Genomic DNA, 25,945 nt, shown 5'->3' with positions numbered 1-25,945 from the left:
ACAGAAACCTTTCTATGTCCCCTATTTCTTATTTATAGGGAACATGCTTCAGCCTCCATGACCTTCCCGCAGTTCCAAAGTGCAGGTTCAGTTTTTGATCAAGGAAGGGAGAGGATGCAGAGACAAGGGAGGAGTAATCAAGAAACACTAGTGCAGCCTTGGAGCAGAATCCTGATTCTACCTCAAGGGACACACATAACAATATTTTGAGCCCTTATACAGAACTAAAGCTCCCAAAAATGGAAGATGTTAACTACTTGATGAGGGCTTCCCTGGTGGCTCAAATGATAAAGAATCTGCCTTTAGTGCCGGAGAGTCAGGTTCTATCCCTGGATTGGGAATATTTCCTCGAGAAGGAAATGGCTACCCACTCCAGTATTTTTGCCTGAAGAACTCCATGGACAGAGGAGCCTGGCAGGCTCCAGTCTATGGAGTCACAAAGAGTCAGACACAACTGAGCAACTAATACTTTCACTTTTCACTTGATGAAGCATTCTTCATTCCAGAGGTCACAGTCTGATAACCTCGAGAATCAGAGTAGTTTATCAGGAGACCACCAAAGGCCAGATTAAAGGAATGTAGGCCCTTCACATACCCTGGACCTTATCAGCAACCCCACACTTGAACCTTTGCTATAAACTCCTCACCAAATCCCTCCCACACCATGGGGACACACAGTTTAGAGGGCACGAGCTGGCTGTGTCCCCCTTTGCCTGGCTAAGCAATAAAGCTATTGTTTTCTACTTCACCCAGAACTCTGAGATTTGATTTGGCACTGGTGCACAGAGGCTGAGTTTCTGGCATCAGTAGTAAGTCCAAGAAATCACCAACAATAAAAACGGGTCTGGTGAGGGAGTGTCAGAGAGCAGGGAAGGAAGCTGAATGAATTCATGGGCCAGAGTCTCTCTCCCCTTCAGGCCCTGACATAAGGAAACCACCTCCAAATCCTTTATTCTGGAAAACTCCTGCTCATGTCTTAGGAGCCCTCCCCTTGAGCCCCTGGCTGTGGCCAGGGCCCTCCTCTATTTCCAGCCCCTGTGCTCAGCTTGTTACCCAAAAACTGAGTTTGCCTCTTGTTGAGTGTTGAACCAAAAGACACAACCAAGTCAAAGATCAGGAGAAGGAAGTATTTATTATTACTTCATTTCCCCCTTTTATTTTTATGTATTTACATTTTAATTTTTATTTATTTATTCATTTTTGGCTGTGCTGAGTGGCATACAGTATCTGAGTTCCCCAGCTGGGGATCGAATCTGCGCCTCCTGCATTGGGAGTTAGAAATCTTAATCACTGGACTGCCAGAGAAGTCCCAGGAAGGATTTATGATTATTTGCAGTAAGTAAGGAGAACACCAGAGATCTTTCCCCAAGTAATGTCCCCCTGAATAGAAAACTTGGGCAAGTTTTAAGCTAAAGTCACATGTATACTCATGAAGGGGCCTGGGCTGTAGGCAGAGTCTAAGTTTTTAAGTTGAGTCTAAGTTGACTGAAGTCACAATGGTCAGAAAAGGTCAATATCATCATCCCTCAGGTTCTGGTTGATCTGGTGGTTGAGCATTTCAGGCTAATCTTTACCAGTGAAATAGAAATGGGGGGCTTTAGAACTGGTACATCATCTTTGCTATTATCACTTCTCTTCCCCTATAATAGTCCTTTGTTTCTCCATTCTTCTGTTCCCTTAAGATCAGTAGTTACTGAGGCCGGTTCAAGTACAATCATTGTGGCTAGACTTAAGCTTACAAAATGGTTTCTCTTCTGTTAAGAAAGCCATGCCTGGTTCTCTTTCTCCAAGGAGCCCTTACTTATCTGCTTACAATTGGAGTACCCAGTGATTGGGGCCTCCTGGAGACCAGAGCCTTGTTCCCCTGAGTGAGTAGGGGGCTGCACATGCTGAGCATACCTGCAGAGACCATCCCAACCCCAAGGGCGGGCTGAGGAGACCAAGGCGATGGATGGGATGTGTGCTGAGGACCTATTTGGAGGCCAGCTGGGTGGTTCTGGACAAAAAGCGCTGTCCATTCCATGCCTGAGGAAGCGGCCAGGCTCTCGGCAAGGGCAGCTGTAATGGGGGTGCTTCTGGGGTCCAGCACAGAATGGACTTGTCAGAATCCAGTGGCCAAGACCCATTCTCCCCCTTACCTTGGTGACAGGCGGCAGAACCAAGGACATACCCCAGCTCAGACCTGAAGACAGAGCCAGCAGTCAAAGTAAAAAACAAATAAAAGGTTTATTCATAAGCAGGAATGCTGTCAGGATACATACAGTGCAAACTCTCCTTGTCCTTGGGATCAACACAAGCCCACAAGCTGGGAAAACTGTTATCAGTTAGGTCAAACGGACTCCCCCCAGAACGTGGGCCCTGGCCTGGCCAAGGCCCCTACCTTGGCAGAGAAGGTTCCTTTTCTGTTTGAGTTCACACAACCAAACCCAGAATGGAAACTGAGAGTAGAGCAGCATAAGCTTTACTCATTGGTCAGAGAATGGAGAAGTGGGAACTTACTAACCGTTCATAAACAAACTTCTCGCCTTAATGGGGAGCCAGATTTGCTATTAAGAACAATGGGGGGAAGAGTGCGAGGGATGATGGGGAGGCAAGTGCTCTCGTTTTCTGGGAAAGAGGCAGGATTTTCCTAGAAATGGGGTGCCACCTCTTTTCTGTCCTTTTTTGGTCAGTGATTCCTGGTCACGGCGACCAGTAGGTATGTCATTGAGTAGCTAATGTAGTAAAATCAGTGTCAACTGAGACTCGGGGTCTGCTGGAGGTCAGATGCATCTCCATCTTGGTTTCAGCTGGTTCTATCCAGTTTTTATTTTTCTCTGCCTATAGTTTCTTTCTTCGTGTTCCAATCCTGTGACTTAAAGGTTTATGTGAGTTCCTGTTCAAGGGAGGGGGGTCAATGGGTTTTGACCAAGGGTCTAGCGGCCTCTCTGGTAACAAAATGAAGCCACACCCAGAGTCTCCTAATTCATCCCCGCTCTGTGGGGGTGACAGCAAGGAAGTCTAAGGTCCTCCCAGAATAGTCCACCAGGGGGCAGAAGTGCTCCACGGCCGTAAAGGGTCCAACGCGGTTGGAGACTCGCCAGTCCAGGCACGGGGACATCTTGATCCCAGCGTGGGAAGCCTTTCTTCACTCCAGGGTAATGGCTGGGCTTCTTCTACCCTCTAAAAGTTCAGCTGCCAAGTTCAAGCTCAATGGAATTTTTCAACAAGGGATCCAAGTAATATGGGATCCAGCTGTCCTCTCAAGGAGGCCCCCATCCCCCTGCCTTCCAGAATCTGGCTAAGACCTCACTTATCCATCGTCTGCAGGGCCTGGGCATATATTTTGGGGAGTAGGGGGACTCCTTAATAGGGAAGAATCCGTCAGCCCAAGTGTTGGCTTCAGCACTTCAGTTCCCGGAAGGTCATTTGACCTGACAACACAGGCCACACGGAACCACAATATACAACACAGACACACAGACACAAGACCAGCTCTCAGCATCTCATGTCCACCCAGGATCTTGGTGGGCACAGTGGCTCTGAGGCTCCACTGGGACCTGGGACTTTAGGCGCAGGGGGAGGGGGCGTCGAGAGAAACAGGCACACCCCTTCGGGAGGCAAAAGAGGAAGGTCCAGGCTGAGGTAGGAGGAGACGGCTGCAGGGCCTCAGTCATCTCCAGTTCCTGAAATTCCCTGATAGGAAAAGGTGTGGCCTTGGAGTCCCACACCAAACAGTAGGGGAGGGGAAGCTGGCGCTGTGGGTAAATGGGAGTGAAGGTCAAAGGCAGAGGATGCAAACTCTTGAGTCTGGCTTTGTTACACTGTGGCTTGTTTGTCTGCACCATGGTGCTTTTTTTCTTTTTTTTAATTGCCACAAGTTTAAACTAGAAGATTTCCAGTTAGAGATTTGGCATCTTAACCAGGTCACAGCACTCATTGAGAAGGCTGCCTGCCCGGGCCCTCTGGGCATCCAGTTTTTAGCCCATGGTATGAGATTGAGATAGCAGGAGTGGATTTGGAGGTGGTGCTGCCCAGGGTCCTGAGCTAACCTGGGGGACCCTTATAGGTGTTGCCACCCTCTCCCCGCATAGAACCATCTGACTTAATGACACCTGCCCACCCTCACTGGGACCATCCTGCAGTCTCCCATTCAGGCTAAAGTCCTGCCTTTCTCCACTATCTCTCTCCACTGATACACACAGCATCCTTCCTCCCTGACAAGAATCCAGAGCTGAGTAGAGTCCAGGGATTAAAAAATAATAATAATAAAACCCCAAAACCACAAGGGCTCCAGAAGCCAAGACTGCAGGACCGGCTGGGGGGCAGCTCTCAGAGAGGCAAGGGCTTGTCCCAGGCTGCCCAGCACATTTGTGTCCGCCAGCCTTCCAAGTTAGACACACACCAAGACAGGACACATCATGACTCTCCCCGCCTCATTCTTCTGCCTGCAGGTGAGAGGAAGGCTGAGGCTGTGCACAAAGGAATTTGGCCCAGAAAGAGCCAGAGTCCTGGGGGAGGGGAGGGGCGGAGAAGCACCAGAGGTTGGCCCCCCCTCAGCGGTGACACAGCCCACGACCAGCCGGGTTAACTGGGCTTCATTCCTGCATCAGGCACGCCGAGCGGCAGGGGCTTCTCCTCCAGGCCCTGCAGCAGAGTCTCTGGAGCCCCCAGCTGGGACTGAAAGGGGCTTTCCTCCTTGGAGAAGGGGACCTGCTCCTCTTTCGGGGAGTTGGGGGTGCTGGCGTCTGTGTCCCTTGTGGAGCCGGCCTGGGAGGGGCACTGCGAGCTGTGATCAGGGCTGCTGCAAACATTGACGATGCAGGTGACGTTGACCTGGGTCCCATGGCCACCAGAGGATGCCTCTGCTACACACAAGACAGGAGAAGGTGGTCAGTGGGGGATTCTTGGAGAGAGGAGTGTCTTCAGAGCCTGTCTCCTGCCCAAGAGGCAGATTCAGGCATGCGGAAAGAGCACCGGGCCAGGAGCACAGGCCCCTTTGCCAGCCCAGCTTTGCTGTGTACTCTTGGACAAGCCGCTTGAACCTTCGTGTGCCTCAGTTTCTTCATTTGTCAAATAAGAATATCCTGCCCGATTTACCCCACAGACGGAAGGCACCAACCACATAAGGCAATCGAAGGTGTTTGAAGATCAAAACACAATCCCCACAAAGAATCAGAGATTCTGAACTCGTGGCAGCCTGGATGGGAGGGGATGTTGGGGGAGAATGGATACACGTATATATATGGCTGAGTCCCTTCACTATTCACCTGAAACTATCACAACACTGTGATACCCCAACAGAAATGAAAAAGTATCCATATTGATATACCCCCAATAGAAAATAAAAAGTTTAAATTAAAAAAAATTTTTTTTTAATTCACTGCAAAATAAAAGTCTTAAAAAAATAAAAATATCAAATAAAAAGCATTAACGAAGCAAAACAAAAAAAACCACAGCCCCAAAGAAGCAAGGGTGGGGGGGGAGTTCCCTGGTGGTCCAGTGGCTAAGACTCTGCACTCCTGATATAGGGAGGCTGGGTTCGATCCCTGGTCAGGGAAGTAGATCCCACATGCCACAACTAAGATTCTATGCAGCCAAATAAATAAAAATAAAATGTTTAAAAAAAAAAAAAAAAGAAGCAAGGGTGGGGATGGGGAGCTGAAATCATGAGGTGGAAGGAAATTTCCACCCTGTGCCTTCATGGCACCCAAATGTCACCCAGCGTCACCATGGCCTTTGCATACCATGAATGAGACACTGCGGGGGCAGATGGGGGAGCAGGAGGGGACAGAGACCTGAGGTTTACCCGTTCCCACAGTGGGGAGAGGTGTTGGGTGAGAGGGAAAGAAGTGGGGTGCAGAGGCCAGCGATTCAGGAGGGGAACGGGGAAGAGACAGCGGGTAGATGGGGTAGGCAGACAGAGACACGGGTCTCCAAAGAGGAAGCCACACCACATTGGGTGTGGAAGAGGTGTCACTAAGAACGCAGGAAGATGAATCTAAGAGGGGGGCAAAGACCAAGAGTTTATGTTTGGATCTCATTTATTCACTTGACAAACATTTAGGGCTACTGGCTATGTTGCAGGCACTGGCCTGGTCCTTCACTGGGGAGTTCTCAGGCTGCGGTGGGGGCACTGACAAGGTCTCACACTGATGAGGGTGGGCTATGATGGGAAACTAGAAATTTCTAGCCAGTCCCCGAGTCAGGTGGCAGAGAGGGAAGGCTGTCGCAGCCCTGCCCAGGAGATGCCATGCTCACCTCTAGACCAGGAAACTGAGGCTCGGTGGGTTAAGGAGCCTGTTCAGAATCTCACAGCACCAGAGCTGCTGGGAAGACATCTAGGAATGACCCAAGTTCACGGTCATTCTTTGACCTGCCAGCCAGCACTGCCAGGTGAGAGGGGAGACACAGGCCAGTGGGCTTGGCCTCTCAGTGCAAAACATGCCCAAGGAAGCCCCAGGCTTTCTGCAGGACTCCACCCAGGGCCCTCGTCCAATGTGGGCACTGCCAGTGCCCACCAAGGATGACAGTAGTCACAGACCAGGTCTAGGACAAAATGCAGACTGTAAGCAGGGCACAGGCTTCTCCAGACCCCACACAGGCTCCACAGTCCTGATGCCTCAGTCCCAAACGGACCAGACAACAGGCACAGCGGGTGGAGACCAGGGGTATCATCTACTCATTCAGCCCAACCCTGTCCCCCAAGAGCCCAGGGGTGACTTCTGGCTCTTCTGTTTATTGGGTGTACACAATGTACTATATAGAAATAATATAACTATAATATATAATAGGGGCTTCCCAGGTGGCTCAGTGGTAAAGAATCCGCCTGCCAAGCAGGAGACTCAGGTTTGATCCCTGGATCAGGAAGATCCCTTGGAGAAGGAAATGGTAACCCACTCCAGTAATCTTGCCTGGGAAATCCCATGGACAGAGGAGCCTGGCAGGCTATAGTTCATGGGGTGGGAAAGAGTCAGACACAACTGAAGTGGCTTAGCATGCATAATATAATGATATGTTAAAATCCAACTTTAATATCATGTATTAATAAATATATTATATATACCATATATAGTAAAATCCTATATAAGATATAATATAACACATAATATACAAAAAATATTATATAATTGAGACATTATAAAGTTAATATATATTATGCTATATGCTACATATATTATATATAGCATTAATCTAGAATATTAATATAGTGATATAACACTCATATAAATATATTATCTATATATAATATCATATTGTTGTTGTTATTGTTTAGTCACTAAGTCACGTCCAACTCTTTGCAACCCCATGGACTGTAGCCCACCAGGCTCCTCTGTCCATGGGATTTCCCAGGCAAGAATTCTTGGAGTGAGTTGCCATTTCCTTCTCCAGGAGGATCTTCCCAACCAAGGGATTGAACCTGTGTCTCCTGCTTTGCAGGAGGGTTCTTTACCACTGAGCCACCCGGGAAGCCATAATATTATATTATGTGCTATATATAATGTATTTTATATGACATTAATATAGATCAATATTTTCTTAATATATGATATGCAATATTTACAGAACATAGCATTGAAATATAACATTGTTATATGCCATTTTACATATTATATGTATTCTATAAGAAGACTCTCTGCCTGGATACCAGGGACTCAAAGGACAATTTGAAATGGTTTAGAAGGGAGGGCGCTCCTGGTGGGAGAACACGCAGGGCAAGGGTAGGAGGGACTTGGTGGGCTCCAAATACAGAAAGAAGCCTGTGGTTCAGTTGCACCTGAGAGGTGGAAGGGAGGCTGGAGGGGAGCCCAGGCTGGTGGTGCAGGGCATCCAGTGTCCTGGAGGGGCGGCCCAGGACTAGCTGGCTCAGAGAGAAACCAGGAAGAAACTTGGGGGGTGCCACAGGGGATGAAGCCAGGGGTGGGGCAGGGGGGAAGCTCCCACCTCTTACCTGAGCTGCCGCAGCTGGTCCGAGCCTCCCCGGTCATGCTGGCCTTCTCCACGCCTGGCGCCTGCAGCTGGGACCTGATGGGCGCCTTCTTGTCCGTGGTGCTGGTCGAGCTCTCCAGGGAGCTGCTGCTGGAGCTTGGCGCCGTGGTCAGCAGGTGCTGTTGCTCAGGGCCTGGGGCACCTTGGGCCTTGTTGGCGGGCAGGTGAGGCTGCATGGGGAGGAGGGGAGCAGGGAGTCCATCAGCTGGCTCCTCGCCCCCTCGTCCCGCTCACCACCCTCAGCACTTCACAGTTTACACGGCACTTCTGCACCTTCTCTCCACGCACAGCACTTTCAGGACGTGTGATTCTCTGGGGCTTCTGTGATTAACCTCTGGAGTGTGAGCCCTAGGCGGGCAGGCGCCACATGGCCCTGTTTACTGAACAGTCTGAGAGGTGAGGCAGGGTTTTCACCCTCATTTTGCATAAAGAAGCAGAGGCCCAGATAAGGAGAGTGACTCTCCTAAGGTCACAGGGTGATGTGGCTCAGCCTAGCAGCCAAGGGCATGGACCCTGGAACCAGACCATAAGTGTGCAAACCATGACTCCATCACTGACTAGCTTTGCAACCTTGGACAAGTTACTTAACCTCTCTGTTCCTCCGTTTTTTCCTCTAGAAAGGAAAGACTAATAAAGCTACCTCCCAGGGTTATTGAGAAAATTAAATGACTGAAGTTTTGTAAAGCACTAACAACAGCGCCTGTTCCATATTAAGCACCCATCAAGGGTTTGTTAAATCAGGGCTCTGGGCTTCCCTGGTGGTCCAGTGGTTGAGAATCCACCTGCCAATGCAGGGAACACAGGTTCAATCCCTGGTCCAGGAATATTCCACATGCCACAGAGCAACAAGCCACAACTACTGAAGCCCAAGGGCCTAGAGCCCATGCTCCACAATAAGAGAAGTCACCAAAACAAGAAGCCGGAACACAACAGCGAGAGAGCAGCCCCCACTCTCCGCAACTAGATAAAGCCCGTGCACAGCAACGAAGACCAGCATAGTCGAAATAAATAAATTTTTTTTAAAAAATAAGGGCTAAAAAAAAAATTAAATAAGGGCTTAGCAAACTACTGCCAGGGGCCAAGTTTGGTCTGCTGCTGCTTCTGTACAGGCTGTGAGCTAAGAATGGTTTTTACATTTTTAAATGAACAAAAAAATATTTAAGGAACAATGTTTCATGATACGAAGTTACGTGAAGTTCAAACACTGGTGTCCATAAATATAGTTTTCTTGGCACACAGCCACCCCCATTTGTTAATGGTGTGTCTGTGGCTACTTTCCCACTGCAGTGTCAGAACTGAGAAGCGATAACAGAGGCCAGAGGATCCAAAAAGCCTACAATATTGACTGTCTGGACCTTTACAGAAAAAGTCTGCTGGCCCTCAATCCAGTGTAGACAGTGCTCTCATTTAGGGCTCTCAGTCTTGCTGTCTCAGTAACACTTTCCAGAGTCCATTCCCCAAGCTGTTCTGTGATTCTCAATCTTTTTCTCTTAAAACACAAGTCACAACAACAACCATAATAAAATATTAGCTGACACTTGAATCCATCCAATGCCAAGCACTGTGCTGAAGCCCTTCCAGACACTATCTATACAGCCAAATGTTATCCTCGCTTTGCAGACATAGAGACTGAGGCCCAGAGAGGTTGAGCTACTTGTCCAAGGCCACACAGTTAGGACATGGTGCATCTGGGCTAAAACCTACATCTTTCTTGGGTGTCTGGGGTTCTGTCCCTGGAAGCTCAAGACAAGGTGCCCCATTTTCAGACACCTGTGCTAGAAATTTCACTCCGAGGCGGTTGGCTACCTGTCTACAACTGACCAGGTGCACAAGCCCTTGCCTTAGGGTTCTGGGCGATCACTGGATTCTAGAAAGAAAAAGACCGAGGGGCCACATTCTCACCCCCTATCCAGGATGAGAGGGTCCAGGGTAGACTGAGAACTGAGGCGAATGAGTGCTAGAAGGACGCAGCCTGGCAGGGTCGGGGAGGTGGGGTCAGAGGTGGAGAACGCAGGAAGGACTCAGGTGCCAATCTCCACAGCCCCAGGCCCCCAGTACCCCCGGAACCCTGCATATCCGAAGGCCAGCTCACAGACTCTCAGGCTGGGAGGATCCTTTGAAAGCAGTCCCCGTGAGGCCACGGAGGCCCAGAAAGAGTGAGTCCCTTCTTAGTATCCCGCAGCGGGCCCATGGCAGGGGCAGGGGGAGCCCCACTCACTGTACCACAGCTGCGTGCTTCCGACTGAGTCCTGCCTCCCTGGCTCAGTGCCCTCGATGTTGGAGGAAGGGAGGGCATTTCAAGTTCATCCTGAGCCTTTCTTCGCTCAGATGGTCTGACCTTGGTATTGGACCCCACCCTTGACCCTGCTCTGAGCGTGGACAGGCGGGGGAGCAGGAACAGGAGAAGAAACATCCAAAGGTCATCCCTCACATCCCCCACAGAAGGGGGCTTTTCAGCCTGTGTCTCGCCTTTCTGCTGGTGGTAAGGGCCAGGCAGAACAGAAACCCCCAAAGGTCACAGCCTGCCTCCCTCCCCCAAAGCCACGAGTTGCTAAGTTCAGGCAGACTCTGAGTGGAGCTGATACATTCTGAGTCCTGGGCTGGCACCCCAGGGAGGTATGGATGGCGGTTACTGAGGGGGGTCATTCAACAAACAGGATCCCAGTTAGCCTCCCTGTCATGTCCCAGCCTGGCCCTGCCATGGGCAGGAGCAGAGACCCTGGCAGAGTTGCTGGCTGGCCTGTGTCTGTCTGTGTGTGACAGTGTGTCCCTGAAGCTCCCGTGCCTGTAAGTATAGGTGGGAAAATGCCTGAAGTATGCCCACATGTGTGTCTCTATGTGTGGGGAGCACGTGTGCATGACTGTGAGTGGTGCAACTAGCGTGTGTGCTGGAGGTGGTGAAAAGAGGCACTCCTGGGTCTGTGTCTCAGGCCACTCATTTGCTGTGTGACCTTGGGAAAGTTACTTAACTTCTCTGAGCCCGAGACTCCTGGGCTGTAAAATTGGGGCAATAATCGCACTGCCTGGGTCGCAGCACGGCTGTGAGGCTAAGCAACACTCAGTGCTGTGCCTGGCCCACGCTCAGCACGTCATAAACATCACCCTCTTTATGAAACGAGAGCCTGTGGATGAGCGTGTCTGTGGGGGTGACTGAGCTCATACACGTGGTTACACTGGTCTTTCTGAACAGAGGGAAGCTACTGTCTCGCCATGTACTGGTGTTACCAGGAGGGGCAGGGCGGTGCTGAGTCACCGTGTCCTCAACCGCACTGGTCTGGCCAGGAGCGTTACTAGGCAGCTGTTAACAGGACCACTGCCCAGGAGGCTGAGGTACAGAGTGGGGTGCAGGCGGAGCTCAGGGGTCAGGGCAGGGGTGCAAGCCCGGGGACTGAAGGGGCTGAAGATCAACCTCGGAGGGCAGTCCCTGCTGGGGACAGGGATGCCTGGAACAATTCTGAATGTCTTCTCTGGGCAAACAGGAAGGTAGGTAAATATAAGCCCTGCAGATTCAGAATGAGTTTCAAACCTGGGCTCTGCCATTCAGCTAGTGGTCTAACCTCATGCGGACACCTGAAGCTCCCTGAATCTCAGATTCCTCGTCTGTGAAGTGGGGTGGTGACAGCCTGTACCTCACAGGGCTGTGTGTGAGGACGCAGGGCCTAGCCTGGAGCTCAGCCAGTGGGGTGCTGGAACCAGCCCAGACCTATGTGTGTTTCTTCCCAACTTTACATTCAGTAAGTCGCTTCCTGAAATCAGTCATAGTGGGAGTGTTTATAACACAGAAATGAGCAAACTCCACAAATCAGGGTTTGGGTCCTCCCCCACCCAGAGGGCCAGTTACCAGCACACCCCTGGGCTCCACTGGCAATAGCACTCAACAAACAGCAGTGGGGTCGTTCACACTCGATAAACACAAAATTGCGCAACCAGAAAGGGGAGTGGGGGCTCTGAGCCACACCTGGGGCAGCTTTATTGCACCAAAGAGTGGGAGATACTCAGCCCAGGAAAGAGAAAGTGGCAGTTGGGTGCTGGGGTGGAGCTTAGAGGGCACACTTATTCTATGGGCCACCAGGTCTCAGCTTCCAGTGTCACTGAACTGAAGCGCGAGAAAGGAGGGCATGGCATTGACACCCTGGAGGAACGAGAAATGGTTTGTACCTCCAAACCAGTGTTTCTGTCTGGCTTCCCTCGTGGCTCAGCAGGAATCCACCTGCAATGTGGGAGACCTGGATTGGGAAGATTCTTTAGAGAAGGGAGTGAATGGCTACCCACTCCAGTATTCTGGCCTGGAGAATTCCAATGGACTGTATAGTCTGTGGGGTCGCAAAGAGTCAGACACGACTGAGCAACTTTCACTTTCACTGTAGGGCATGTCAAAAAGCACTAACCAGGAGTCCAGAGATGTAATGCTGTGTGACCCTGGGCAAGTCACTTTCCCTCTCTGTATTTCTTTTCTTGTTGGGACAATCAGGAGATGAAACCAGTCTGGTTCCTACCAAGTCCAAAACCCTGTATAAACCTCAGGGCTGAGCTGTGCCCTAGCACAGTGGTTCCCAATGGAGGGTGTCTGTCCTCCAGGGAACATTTTGCAATGTCTGGAGACACTTTGATTCTCACTCCTGGGAGGCAGTGCTACTGGCATCGCGTAGGGAGAGGCCAACGACATCACTGAAAAAGCTGTAATACACAGGATAGCCCCTTGTGACAAAGAATTGGCAGGCAGGTTTGAGAAGCCCTGCCCCAGCAGGACAGGGGACATGGAGGGAACTCCTGGAGTCTTGTTTCCTCATCCGTAAATTTGGGTAAAAAACCTGCCCTAGGGACTTCCCTGGCAGTCCAGTAATTAATACTCTGTGCTCCCAATGCAGGGAGCCCAGGGTCAATCCCTGGTCAGGGAACTAGATCCCATGTGCTGCAACAAAAGATCCTGCATGCCACAACAAACACCCTGCAGGCCACAACTAAGATCCAGCATATCCAAAACAAACAAATAAGCAAAAAAAAACCTGCCCTGCCTACCTGGGGCTGCAGTACACACCGTGTCCTGGCTCACCCCACACCCATTTCCAAGCCCTCTCCCTAGTTCTCCTCCACCATAAAGGCTAGAAAAGCAAAACACCACCTTTCCCAGCCTCCCTTGCAGCTAGAGGTGGTCACATGATACCATTTGGCCAATAAGACAAAAGAAGAAATGTACCCAGGGCTTCTAGGAAAGTGTCTGATTTCCTGTAAAATGGCATCTGGCTGTTTCCCCTCTTTTTCCTGCCTCAGACTGGAGGTCACATATGCAGTGGTGATCACCATCTTATGACACAGGCCAAAGGCAAGAGAATAAAAGCCAACACACTAAAGATGGCAGAGCCTGGGGTACTGCTGGCCTCACAGAAGAATGCAACTGAATCATTCCAGCAATCAGCAACACCCCAACAGAAAATACAGCCCTTTGAAGTCACCCTTAAGCTTTTGGTTACTTGCAGCCAAATGCCCTCCTGATGGAAAACTGATGAAATACAATGTCAGTGCTCTGTTTCTAGCAAAAATCCTGCACAGATCCTACTTCATAAAAATGATCAAAAGTGAGTTGCTTTGGTTGAAACTGGGGGAGGCCCTGGGTCCAGTCCCCTAGCCTTGATCTCGACCTCAAAGTTGACCCCCCACCACTGCCCCAGGCAGGACCCTTGGTGGAACACGGGGGTACCCTAGCACGCAGTTTGAAAACCACTGTACAACATGGAAGTGCTTTGTAAACATCTCGGAGATGCTGGGAATTGCTGCCAGCTGGGTGAAAGGCACAGTCCTACAAGCAGGGCTGAGACAGTGTCTGCACTTAATGGTGAGGAACCAGCCATGAGCAATTTCATGTCAGCCCAAGGTCACAGCATGGGTCCATGACCACATGCTTGCCACTGACCCCACTTACCCTTACTGTTCCCTGATGTGGCCTTTCACGCTCAGTCGTCTGAGCTCAACATTGCTCCCCTCCTCTCCTCAACACCCACCCTTCTTCAGCCGGCCCTGCTTTGTCCAACCACACCCCGCTGCTCTGCAGGAAAGTCTGCCCTTTCCTTCCTGCACTCATGTCTCCATCAAAATCTTGCCCAGCTCAGATGCCACCTTTATCAGCCCCCACAACAGATCCTGGCCGGTCTTTCTGCAGCCTCCTGGGGCTTTGCATCCTGCCTGAGGCTGGACAGACCAACCTATAGAATTCACCACTTCCTATGGGACAACCCGGCCCAGCAGGAAGGATACCATGGAGGCAGAGGGGGCAGGCAGAGGGGCACTCACCACCTTGGCGTCTCCTTGCAGGCAGAAGGGTTTCTCTGCAGAGAGGAGAAAAGGGACCAGTCAGTGAGCAACTTCCTTAGGTCACACCTTTTTTAACTAAGAGGGAGCATGGGGCCCAAGCAGAAGCTTTCAGAGTAGGCTCAGTCCTGGGGGAGCAATTACCTACCAGACAAGGTACACAGAAACCCCCATTCCCAACCTTCCAGCCGGCCTGACGTTGCTCCCCTCCCCTCCGGACCACCCACCATTCTTCAGCCTGGCCCACTTTGTCCATACCACACCCCACTGTTCTGCATGCCCTCTCTTTCCTATACTCATGTCTCCATCAAAATCTTGCCCAGCTCAGATGCCACCTGCTCCATAAGGGCTGAATCCCCCAGAATTTCTAGACAAGAATCTTGGACTCCCACCTCTTGGATAGCCCTGATAGCATCTCACCTCTTACTAGATGAGTTAGTGGAAATGCTCTCTGCCCCAGGCTCTAAGCTCCTAAGAACAGGGTCTACCAGACCCAGCTCTGTCTGACCCATAAAGCTGTGCCCAGTGCTGGACTCAGAGGGGGCCCCCCAGAAAAACTCCCTGAATGAAGGAATAAACAAATGAAGGAAGGAAGGAAGGATTGAATCTTACTTTTTTTCTGGGTCATGATGACACAGTTCACGACAACTATCAGTAGCAGACCCAATGCTGTCACACCCACAATCAGTCCTAGAAGGAAAAGAGAAGTTCAAAAAGTAAACTTGGGACTTCCCTGGGGGTCCGGTGGTTAAGAACCTACTTTGTAAAGCAGGGGACGTGGACTGTATCCCCGGTTGGGGAACTAAGATCCCACATGGCTTGGAGCAACTAAGGCAGCATGCCACAACTAGAGAGCCCAAAGGGTTGCAACCACAACCCAATGTGTGCATGCTACGTCACTTCAGTGGTGTCCGACTCTGTGTGACTCTATGGACTATAGCCTGCCAGGCTCCTCTCTCCATGGTATTTTCCAGGCAAGAATACTGGAGTGGGTTGCTATGCCCTTCTCCAGGGAATCTTCCCAACCCAGGGAACGAACCCGCATCTCTTACGTCTCTTGCATTGGCAGGTGGGTTCTTTACCACTAGCGCCACCTGGGAAGCCCCAGCCAAATCAAGGAAACTCAAATGTACTAGGTCAGTCAATGACCAAAGATGACTGGGGCTGTTGCTGGCAAGGGACAAGCCCAGGGCAGAGACTCTGAAATTTGATTACAAAACAAACAAACCAAAATCCATGCACCAAAGAAAACACGCCTGTTGGCCACACTCAGCCTGAGGTCCACAAGTTTGAGCCCTCTGGTGTAGTCCAGAAGGGAAGCCCACAACACGGTGACCTGGCCCAGCCCACTGTCAAAGCCTAGTGTTTCACCAGAAATGGCAACCAGAAGACCATCTCCACTTTGAGATAAAACAGGGACCCTGTGCCTCCCCACCCAGGAATTCTTAGTGGCATTGCTAAATCTTGGAAGAAAGCAGGTCTCAATGCCACCTGCATCCCAGGATGGAGCACAGGGTCCAGCCCATAACAAGCTCTTGGTCAGACTCTTAAGAGGCTTCCCAGGTGGCATGAGTGGTAAAGAACCTGGCAGCCAATGCAAGAGACGTAAGAGATGCGGGTTCAATCCCTGGGTCGGGAAGATCCCCCGGAGGAGGAAATGGCAACCCATTCCAGTATTCTTGCCTGGGAAATCCCAAAGACAGAGGAGCTTGGCAGGCTACAGCCCTTGGGGTTGCAAAGAGTCAGACACGACTGAAGCAACTTAGCACACATGTGCTAAGACAGAAGGGAGGGAGCAAGGATGAACGGGACCTCTTGAGACTTACCAATGGGAAGAGAGATGTTCCCTGTGTTGGGCTGTTCCACTGGGGAACTTGGAGGACTTGGGACTTTTGGGAGGAGGAAGAAGGTGCTTGGAGCTGTGCTGGGCCCTGGAGTCGGCTCCATATGCTGGGATCTTGTGGTGGCTGGGCCCCGGGCCACCTTCCGGGTGGGGAGCACAGAGGTGCAGACTGCATCTGTCGATGCGGTACCAGGAATGGCCACGGAACTACAGCTGTGGGAGGAGAAGGCGTGATTGGGACTGAATGACTCAGGGTAGCTGGGCTCACCTGTGGGAGCCAGGCTGACATGCAAGGGGCCCAGCAACTGGGATAGGGGAGGGAGTTTGCATGCCACGCCCTCTTTCAAGACTGTCCCTTCCTGTCCCCACCCGACCTATCCCCATGCTCCTCACCCCTCACTTCTAGGACAGAACTCCTGTTCACCAGGCTGTTCAGGGATCCACCCGCCCACTGTCAGATAAACCAGTCCTAACACTGGAGCAGGCTCGGCAATGCCTCCGCCCAAGGAAGTAACTGGGGAGATCCCAGGCACTGTGGCCCAGCTGATCTGTGCTGGAAGCCTCAGGATCACTGGGGGAATAGCCCCTCCCTGCTCCTCCAGAACCAGAGGATGCAACCACTCACTTCCGGTGGGGCCTGCAGGTATCCGTGTGTGATGTTGTGTCCGAGAACGTCCCCGGGCCACAGGGAGCGCATATCACATTTGTTGTTGCAGTTCCTTCACAAAAAATTGGAAACTGTCACCAATTCAGATACGCCATGGAAAAGGTGGGCCTTGGCTCTAGGGGAAATGGAGCCCCGGGGAGTCTTGAGGAGGTGAGAGATTCTGTCTGCACTTCCACCCCTTAACACCACACACACACACACACACACACAGAGCCCCGGGGAGTCTTGAGGAGGTGAGAGATTCTGTCTGCACTTCCACCCCTTCACACCACACACACACACACACACACACACACACACACACAGCCCCGGGGAGTCTTGAGGAGGTGAGAGATTCTGTCTGCACTTCCACCCCTTCACACCACACACACACACACACACACACACCCCTGGGTGGTCTGTCCTTAACTAATTCTAGTGACTTTGTCTTCCTGGGGCACCACCTGACTTTCCAGTAGCTTAAGGCTTAATTTGATCATCTCTGGATCCCCAGGGCCTACCACACAGGAGGTGCCTGACCAGGAGGGCTGGAGGGAAGAATGAATCAGGACGAGTGGACAGATGGGTAATCGGCACCTGGCTGCCCTGATGATGCTCCTAGGAAGGAGAGACCCAAGGGGGTACCCCAAGGACCTCTCGCCCTGGCCCCATACCCGGTTTGGCCACGCCGAAGCCAGGGCCGCACTTGCGCAGCGCTACACACAGCCGGCAGCCCTCCTGCCTCCCCAGGGTGCAGTACCAGCCTGGCCTGCAGGTGCAGATGCGATTCTGTTTCGTCGTGCAGGCTTGAGTTTCCACCTGGTCTAGAGGAAGGAGAAGACGGCCGAGGGTCACGCCTCCCTCCACCGGCCACGCCCATCTCCACGCCCACTCTGTCGTCTTTCCACCCAGCCCCACCACCCACAGACAGCAGACCTCTGCACCGGCCTCTGGAAGGGGCATAAAGACTGCTGGCCACAGAGTCTCCGTCACAGTATGAACAAGTTTCCCAGGCACAACGTCCTCAACTCGTTACCGTTTCCCCACTGCTGCTCTTGGCCTGCCTGCCCCAAGGGGTTATTGAAGAGGATGATAAACAGTGAAGAGCTGTACTGTACATGTGTCCTCGGGTATGAAAACAAAGGTCTAGAATAAGCCCAGCCAGCTCAAGGCCAAAGGGGCTGGAGTTCACGGGGGCCAGGAGAGGATGCCTGGGACCACCCCTTACTCTGAGCCGACTCACCAGAGCTGCAGCGCGAGTTACAGCTAAAGCACGCAGTGACCAGGTTCCAGAGCTGGGTGTATGTGCTGCTCTCACAGGAGGCACATACAGTGTCTGAGGTCGTGTTGCATGAAGACTGTACACGGAAGCCTGAAAAAGTGAAGGCCAGAAGTCTCAGTGGAGGAAGGCAATGGGGCAGGGGGTGGCTTCTGCCAGGACCCAGGCTCATCCTCTGTCCTCCAGCGCCCCAGAGTTCTGAGGCCTAGTTGGGAGGCTCTTTGATAGAGTTTCAACTCCTGCATCATCTCCCATCTAGTGTGTACCAGCCATCACTCCATCTCTGAACCCTAAAGTGCTCCTAAAATATCTTCCTTTCTGCTCTTTTTTAGGGCTTGCCTGGTGGCTCAGATGGTAAAAAGTCTGCCTGCAATGCAGGAAATCCAGGTTCGATCCCTGGGTTGGAAAGATTCCCTGGAGAAGGCAATGGCTACTCACTCTAGTATTTTTGCCTGGAGAATTCCATAGACAGAGGAGCCTGGTGGGATATAGTCCATGGGGTTGCAAAGAGTTGGACACGATTAAGTGACTAACCCTTCCTTTTCTGCTCTTTTCAGGTACCTGGAATTCCACCATTGGAACTGCCGATTATCAGTCAATAACACTTTAGTAAGAACTGGTTTACCAGTTCTTATTAAAAAAAAATTTTTTTTTTATGTGGACCATTTTTAAAGTCTTTATTGATTGCTTGCTTCTGTTTCATGCTTTGCTTTTTGGCCACAAGGCATGTGGGATCTTAGCTTCCTGACCAGGGATGGAACTCACAGCCCCTGCATTAGAAGGCAAAGTCTTAACCACTGGACCACCAGGGAAGTCTTATCCTTTCTTCTTTATAGTTGGCTGAAATTCTTCATCTAAGAAAGGTTAAAAAAAAAAAAAGGGCAGCAGCAGTCATCCCTGGTATTCTATCAAGGATGAGGCCATGGGACTCCTGGGGCCTCAAAGATGTGCCAGGCGATGGAGAACACCCAGGCAAACCTTGAAGAAGTTTCTCTTCTGAGCCCCATTCCTATCCTGCACCTTCACTGCTGTGCTAGTCAAGTGCCTTCTTACAGAGACCCTGTCAGTTAACAGAAGAAAGAAGAGTCCCTTCCCTGGGATCTCTTAAAATGGCCATGGTGACAGGTGCATTTGTGCCTGCCCACATCTCAAGCTAATGGCTCAAAGCTCTCCAGTGGCTTTGTAGATCCTGCAGAATAAAATCTAAACTCCTTACCATGGTCCCTGCTAACTCACTTGGGGCCACACACTGGCCTGCCTGTTCTCCAAGTACACCAAACAAGCTAACAACCTCAGGGCCTTTGCAAGGCTGTCCCCCCGTATATCTGCATGACTCACCCCCTGCACATCTCTGCCCACGAGTCAGCTCCTCAGAAAGGTCTTCCATGACCAGCACGTCCCACTCTGCCTCCACCTGCCCTGCCCTGTCTTGCTTCCTTCACAGACCACATGTCTGTCTCCTCTATTGGTTTATCTGTCTCATGTCCTGGTTAGAATGCAAAATCCATGAGGGTGAGGACTTTGCCTGCCCTGCTCTCTGTTGTGTTCCCAGCATTCAGTGCCTGACACTTAGCAGATGCTTTATAAACATTACAGGGATGAATATATAAACAAATGAGTGGATGGACAGCCCTGGGAGTTGAGCTGCCTGGCTCTCCCAACTGGGATGAGGCCTCAGGGCCACCACCTGTGAAATGGGCAGCAGTCACTGATTCAGTCAAATATGCACCGAGTACCTGCTATGTGTCAGGTGTTGTGCCAGGTGCTGGGGATTCAGCAAAGAACAAGCCACACAGTCCCTGTTCTAAGTAGCGCACAGTGGGGGCCATAGAGGAGATCCAGGCCATGATCACAGTGTAAAAAGAGCTGCTGCCATGGGGGCTGCCAAGGGCCAGTGGGAGCTCAAAGGAAGAGCCCGATCTGGCCAGGCAGTGCGGGCAGGCTTCCTGGAGGAGGGGGCCATCAGAGGTCTAAAGGATCAATGGGTGTGCACCCGGGGAAGGTTGCTGGGAAGTGTGCCAGGCAGAGAGAACGACATATGCAACGGCCCAGAAGCAAGAGGGACCGTGGGGGTCGATTCATGGAACCAGAGGGAGCTCAGTTAAGAGTCTAGGGCCATGACCCTGACCCCCTAACCCCCGCACACACTGACTCTCTTCAGGGCACTGGCGCCCAGGGACCCAGCCAGGCTGAAGGCGAGGGCCCCAGCGGCCACCCCTTACCTGGTGGACATTTGCTGCAGCACATCTGGATCTTTTGGTTGTAGAATTCTTGCTGCTGGCATGAGCTTCCGGGCTCCGGGATGTAGGGGGTAAACCCAGCCTGGAAGGGGGAAGGGAAACAGAGCCATCAGCATGGACTCCCACAGCCCCATCTGTGCCCGGCAAGTGTTTGGCTTTCTCCCTCCTGGAGTTCTATCCATGTGGGGACTTCTCCCTTTGATGAGGCGGGCAGATAGAGGAAGAAGAGGTGCTTTCTTTAATCTTCTCTTCACCCCCCTCAGCGTAGCACACTCACGTCTGCAGGCGGAGACACCGAAACAGCTGGCCAGAGGGTGGGGCCGGCTCCTAACCCTACACCCGGCAGATGTGAGGCCCTGAAGCCTCCCAGAAGGTGGTGGCCTCAGTCACAGAGAACCGCAGTGCTCCGTCCCGTAGTCACGTCCCATTCTTCTACAACCCCATGGACTGTAGCCCACCAGGCTCCCCTGTCCATGGGATTCTCCAGGCAAGAATACGGGAGTGGGTTGCCATTTCCTTCTCCAGGGAATCAGAGCTCAGCACAAAGTGCCCATGTCTCGGTTGTGCCCTCTTTCCTCCTGCACCTGGTAATCACCCCTTCATCCTTCCAGCTGAGTGCTGCCTCCTCCAGGAAGCCTTCCCTGACTCCCCCAGGCTGATTCAGGTTCCTCCTGCTCTGGGCTCTCCTTAAACACTGAATATGCCCCCTTCTAGCAATCATCTCATGGGGCTGAAATGAGGTACCTTCTTGTCCTCCCAGCCTGCTCTGATGCCTGTGCATACACATGTGTGTATACTCATGCACGCGCACACACACACACACACACACACACACACACACACACAGAGTCCTGGTGCTTCTCCCTTTCCTGTTTGGTCCTGAAGCAAAGCCCCTTCTCAGGGCTCCTCCCATTTATTGGAGGTGGCTGGGGGGACTGTGTGGCACTGCGTGTTTCCAAAGCACCTTGGAAGGGTCTGTTATAATGCCAACTCCCTCCCCAACAAAGGGTCAGGAGCCCAGGGGTGGGCCCAGAAAGCTGTACTGTGGAAAAGAAAAAAGAAGAAAACCTGCCCAAGTGATTCTGATGCCCCGCTGCTGAGCAAACCTGACCGGCACACAGGCTGGAGCAAGATGACCTGGGGATGGGTCAGGGCGGAGGCTGCGGGAGCCCCAAAACCACAGAACTGTGCTGCCCACACCCCCCTTCACTCCAACATTCACCTGTGCATTCACCACATGGAATGGGAGGGCTGGTCTGTCCCCGCCATGCCCCTTGCAGCAGCCTGCTGTTCCTCCGGCTCAGACTGAACACCCCGGGCAGCAGCCTCCCCCATCAGACAGGGAGAAGCCACAGCTCCTTCCCTCCAGCCCCCTGCCCTCCATGGGGGCAGGCACAGGTCTCAAGGACCCTGCGCACAGTGGGCTTCTTCCCTACAAGCATCTTCGGTGTAACTAGGGGAGCCACAGGCCCCGCAGCTTCTGGTGGGGAAGGACTCCTCCCCAAGATGCAGCCCAGGGAGGCCTGCCCTCCCTGGGGGAGGATTTCCTGTCAGGGCCCAGAGGATCTGACGGGAAAGGGCCCTGCTGTGGCCAAGTCTGGCCTCTCTCTCCACCCACAGGGCAAGGGTTCCGGGACAAAGGCAGGCAGCCGGACCCCCGGGGCCCCCGGTCACTGCCCGGAGTGGCCTTCCTGAGGCCTCTCATCCCAGGTCTTTTCCTGTCTGAATCTTGCTATGAAAGATCTTCCCTACACTTCCTCTTGCCTCTCTGACTCCAGCCTAAGCGGGCAGAGGAGGTCAGCTCTCCTTTAAGTCATCTTGACGCCTGTTTATCCTCTTGGACAAAAAAAAAAAAAAAATACTGCCATGTCATGGCTAAACAATGAGGAACAGAAAGCCCCTTGCAGAGCGGGACAAAAGGTCACTCCCTCCATTGCCCTGCTCACTAGAGCAGAGACCAGGCCAAAGCACAGTCCTGCAAGTTGGGCCTCAGGTCAGCAAAGCAGCAGTAAAAGCTGAGGGTCCTTGGAGGCCCCCAGAACATGGTGAGCAGCCTCTGGGAAACTTAGGGCTATGCAAGCTTCCAGTTCTTTTGTCTGGGGTCCGGGAGGCTCAGAGCCACACAACATCCACCTACAGGAGAGCCTGACTGACATTTTAAAATGAGGAAATGAATTGGCTAGTACTGGATTCACTCAGCATGCTTAGCAGACCTGACCTTTCAAAATACAGTGTCCCCGAGTAAAAACTTAGACCTCACTGATGAGCATTAACCACCCATTTAACAGGTGGGTGACCTGTGACCGTGTGTGTGTGTGTGTGTGTTTAGGGGGAGATTGGAGAAGACAGATGATGAATGGATGATGGATGGAGGGATGATGGATGGATAGACAGATATGAGAGGGAGAGATGATGATAGAGGGAAGAAAGGAAGGAGGAAGGAGAACGGGAAGGAAGAATCTAACATCCAGTGCGTAAGGCACATCTGATTGTACCCATTTCACAAATGGGAAAATGGAGACAGAAGCAAACCCGCCTCCTGGGGTTTCCCAAAGGCCATGCCAGGGCCTGGCTGGTGGCAGGACTGTGCACAAGGGGCCATTAGGGCCCACACTTCATCCACCTCAGGCCTCAGAGCAGCTTCACATCGGAGTCTGCAGCTCCATCTCCTCTACATCCCAGGAGCAACTGTACGTGCTCCACCTACAGAGATTCCTCCCCAACATTTCACAGATGCTCCAGAGGTAAAGTGATGCACCCAAGGTCATATGCCCGCTGCCCCTAACCTGCCTCCCTTCTCTTGGGGGGCCCAAGCTCCCCTTCCCTGAACACAGACCCAGGACCCCAAGCACCACCCAAACCCTCTCCCACCATGTGCTTCCATCACTCCTCCAGCTTTGGCCCTTCAAGAAGGATGTGAAAAAAACTAGATACACATTAGGCACCAACTATTTGTCAGGCCTGGCTGCAGGCACTTTTTAAGATCCCACTCCCACCCCTTAGCAGGTATGTGCCAATTTCACAGCTCAGGGAGATGCAGTCACATGTCTGAGGTCTGGGAGGGGAGAGGTGGAGATGCGATGTGACCCTTACTCTGGTTCCACTGGAGAAATCTTTGGCCCCCTCCTCAGGACAGCTGAAGGGGCCAGCGCCCGGGATCTGCCCTCTGCCCTCAGTCACCACCATGCCACCAGCTCCTGTTCATCCACCTTCATGCTGAGCAGAGCCTGGGGCGCTGGCTCACGTGGGCGCTGGCTCATGTGGGCGCTGGCTCACATGGGCGCTCTCTCTCTCTCTCAGTCCCTCTCTTTCTCTTTCTCACACACACACACCAGTGCAGGGGACCTCCCTCAGCTTCAGGCCAACATCCTCTGACTTCAGCTCCGAGCTGGTTTCCCAGGTGACCACGCAGGAACCTCAGAAGAGCCAGTCTCCGGCAGCAGGCAGGGACCTCCAGCATCTGAGACCCAGCACTGCTCAGACCTGCCTGAGTCACCGGGCTTCTGACCTCTCAGAAGCAAGCAGGAGCGAGGCCACCAAACGCTCAAAGGTAAGAGTCTGTGAGTAGGGAGGGTTGGCCCAACTAATCCACGGTTGTGCCAGATGCCAGAGGGACACGTGGGAGCTAATGAGGAGGAGAAAGGACCCAGAAGTGGGAGCAGGATGGAGGCACGGCAGCTCAGGATGGGCTGAGCTGGAACCTTAAGAGATCATCTCAGACAACCTCCCATTTAGTGGTGGAGAAAGACACGGGCCAAGGAGGAAACGTTCATTTGTTCAACAAACACACGGCACGCAGGTGGTTCTAGGTGGTGGGCACTCGGCATCAGACACATGCAAGTCCCTGCCCCAGGAAGCTGGACTCTTGTGGGGGAGACACAGACACACATGGTGGAAAATGGGGAGGGGTAGCAGGAGCTAAGGAGAATGGAAAAGCCAGGTGAGACGAGGGGCTCCGGCAAGGACATGCTCCGTGTGTTCCACGCACAGCCAGGGGGCCAGGCAGCGGTGGCGGGGCGCTGGGAGACAGACACAGCAGCACCCACTCCTGAAAGTTTGCCTCGGGCAGAGCTGCGCACATACATTACTGTCTCCCTGACTCCTCAGCCCAGCGCTGTGAGGTCCGTACTGTTATTATTCCCCAGCCACGGATGAGAAAACTGAGCCTCCAAGAGGTCTCCTCACCTCCAGCCCTGTGTTTCTTCCCCACCCCAGGAAGACTGGATCTTAACCCTCCCCGCCACAGGGCCCACCCCAAAGGTCTTCCCTCCCCGACTCAGGCAGCTTCCCCACTCTGGGTGGTTAACAGGTTTCTCTGTGCCTCAGTTTCCTCATCTGTAATATGGCTGTGTGGCCTAGTTGAGGTTCTAAGCTCTTTCCAGATCTGGCTTTTCTTTTTTTCTTTAACTTTTAATTTATTTTTGGCTATGCAGGGTCTTTGTTGCTGCACAGGCGTTTTCCTCTAGTTGTGGCAAGCAGGGACTACTCTCTAGATGTGGTGCGCGGGCTTCTCATTGTGGTGACTACTATTGTTGCAGATCACGGGTTCTAGGGCCCTCGGGCTTCAGCAGATGCGGCACGTGGGCTCAGCATTTGCAGCTCCCGGACTCTAGAGCACAGGCTCACTAGCTGTGACACACAGGGTTAGCTGCCCTGAGGCATGCGGGATCCTCCTAGACCAGGGATCGAGCCCATGTCTCCTGCATTGGCAGGCAGATTGTTTACCATTGAGCCACCAGAGAGGCCCTAGCTCTGCCTCCTTAAAGATGAGTATCAAAAAGCTCAGCCCCTTCCCAAGACCTCAGGAGGATGGGGTGGGCGGGTGGACCACCCATGTGAGAGACGGAAAAACTGAACAACCTGGGATGTGGGGGCTGGGATATGAGGCAAGACTGAGGGCTGGGAGGCGGGCTTCCCAGCCCAGCTGTCCCTCAAACCTTCTCCCAGGTGAGGAAAGCCTGAGCAGGTGGGCTCTGGAAGGAGGGGAGTTGGAGATGTCCATCCTCCCAGGTACACAGACACCTAGCATCACAGGAGTAGCAGTGACCTTAGTTCAGAGGGTCTGGGTGCATGAGCTGGTCCTAGGGGCATCACTTACTCTCTCTGAGCCTCAACACTGTCACCTATAAAATGGTGACATAACAGCTTGCCTGCCTCCTCCTCCCCGGGTTATCAGAGGCACACAGGCCGGGGGTGGGGGGCTCTTAACTGGGGTCCATCAGCTTCTGCCAGACTCCCAGGAGACCCAGGGGAAACTCTAAGGGTCTGCACATGGTGTGGACTTGTGTCAGATGGCATATTGGAACTGGGCACTCTCTCTGCCTTGGTTTCAGCAGAGATCAGGCAAGCCAAGGACAAGTTGTTGGAAACAGACTACCCAGTTCTGGTGAGGTGCTGGGCAGCCCATGCGGGCTTCCTTCCCTCCTAGAAGGGAAGTCTGGGGAAGCGGACCTGTGACCCTTGGAATTTTGTGGTCACCCTCAGGCTGGCCCCAGCCCATTCCTCAAGAAGCCTAAGATCAGGAGACCATGGCAGGTCAGCTGTGGGACAGTGGAGTGAGCCTCCTTGGAGCAGAGCGGGGAGAAGGCAGGCCAGATGTAGGTGGTCTCCAAGGGTCATTACTCAAGAGGACCTCACCTGGAGCGGTGAGGGGACCCCAAAAT

At 52.5% G+C, this 25,945-nt stretch overlaps 1 protein-coding gene across 1 annotated transcript in view; it reads right to left on the bottom strand.

Moving 5' to 3' along the window:
• Positions 1–2,207: 2,207 nt before the first annotated feature.
• TNFRSF1B (TNF receptor superfamily member 1B) overlaps positions 2,208–25,945 on the bottom strand; it is a 35,533-nt gene continuing 11,795 nt past the window's right edge. Inside the window, exons 2-10 of the mRNA XM_043485390.1 lie at positions 20,265–20,364; positions 18,007–18,135; positions 17,438–17,587; positions 16,743–16,836; positions 16,101–16,330; positions 14,887–14,964; positions 14,257–14,291; positions 7,931–8,138; positions 2,208–4,847 (exon numbers count right to left, since the gene is read on the bottom strand). Of these exons, the coding sequence (XP_043341325.1) occupies positions 4,567–4,847; positions 7,931–8,138; positions 14,257–14,291; positions 14,887–14,964; positions 16,101–16,330; positions 16,743–16,836; positions 17,438–17,587; positions 18,007–18,135; positions 20,265–20,364 (1,305 nt within the window). The 3' untranslated portion in view covers positions 2,208–4,566. The remainder of the gene's footprint in view (positions 4,848–7,930; positions 8,139–14,256; positions 14,292–14,886; positions 14,965–16,100; positions 16,331–16,742; positions 16,837–17,437; positions 17,588–18,006; positions 18,136–20,264; positions 20,365–25,945) is intronic.

This window comes from Cervus canadensis, chromosome 13, assembly GCF_019320065.1.
Source record: "Cervus canadensis isolate Bull #8, Minnesota chromosome 13, ASM1932006v1, whole genome shotgun sequence".
Classification (NCBI taxonomy): Eukaryota; Metazoa; Chordata; class Mammalia; order Artiodactyla; family Cervidae; genus Cervus; species Cervus canadensis.
This window is presented reverse-complemented; position numbering and strand designations above follow the sequence as displayed.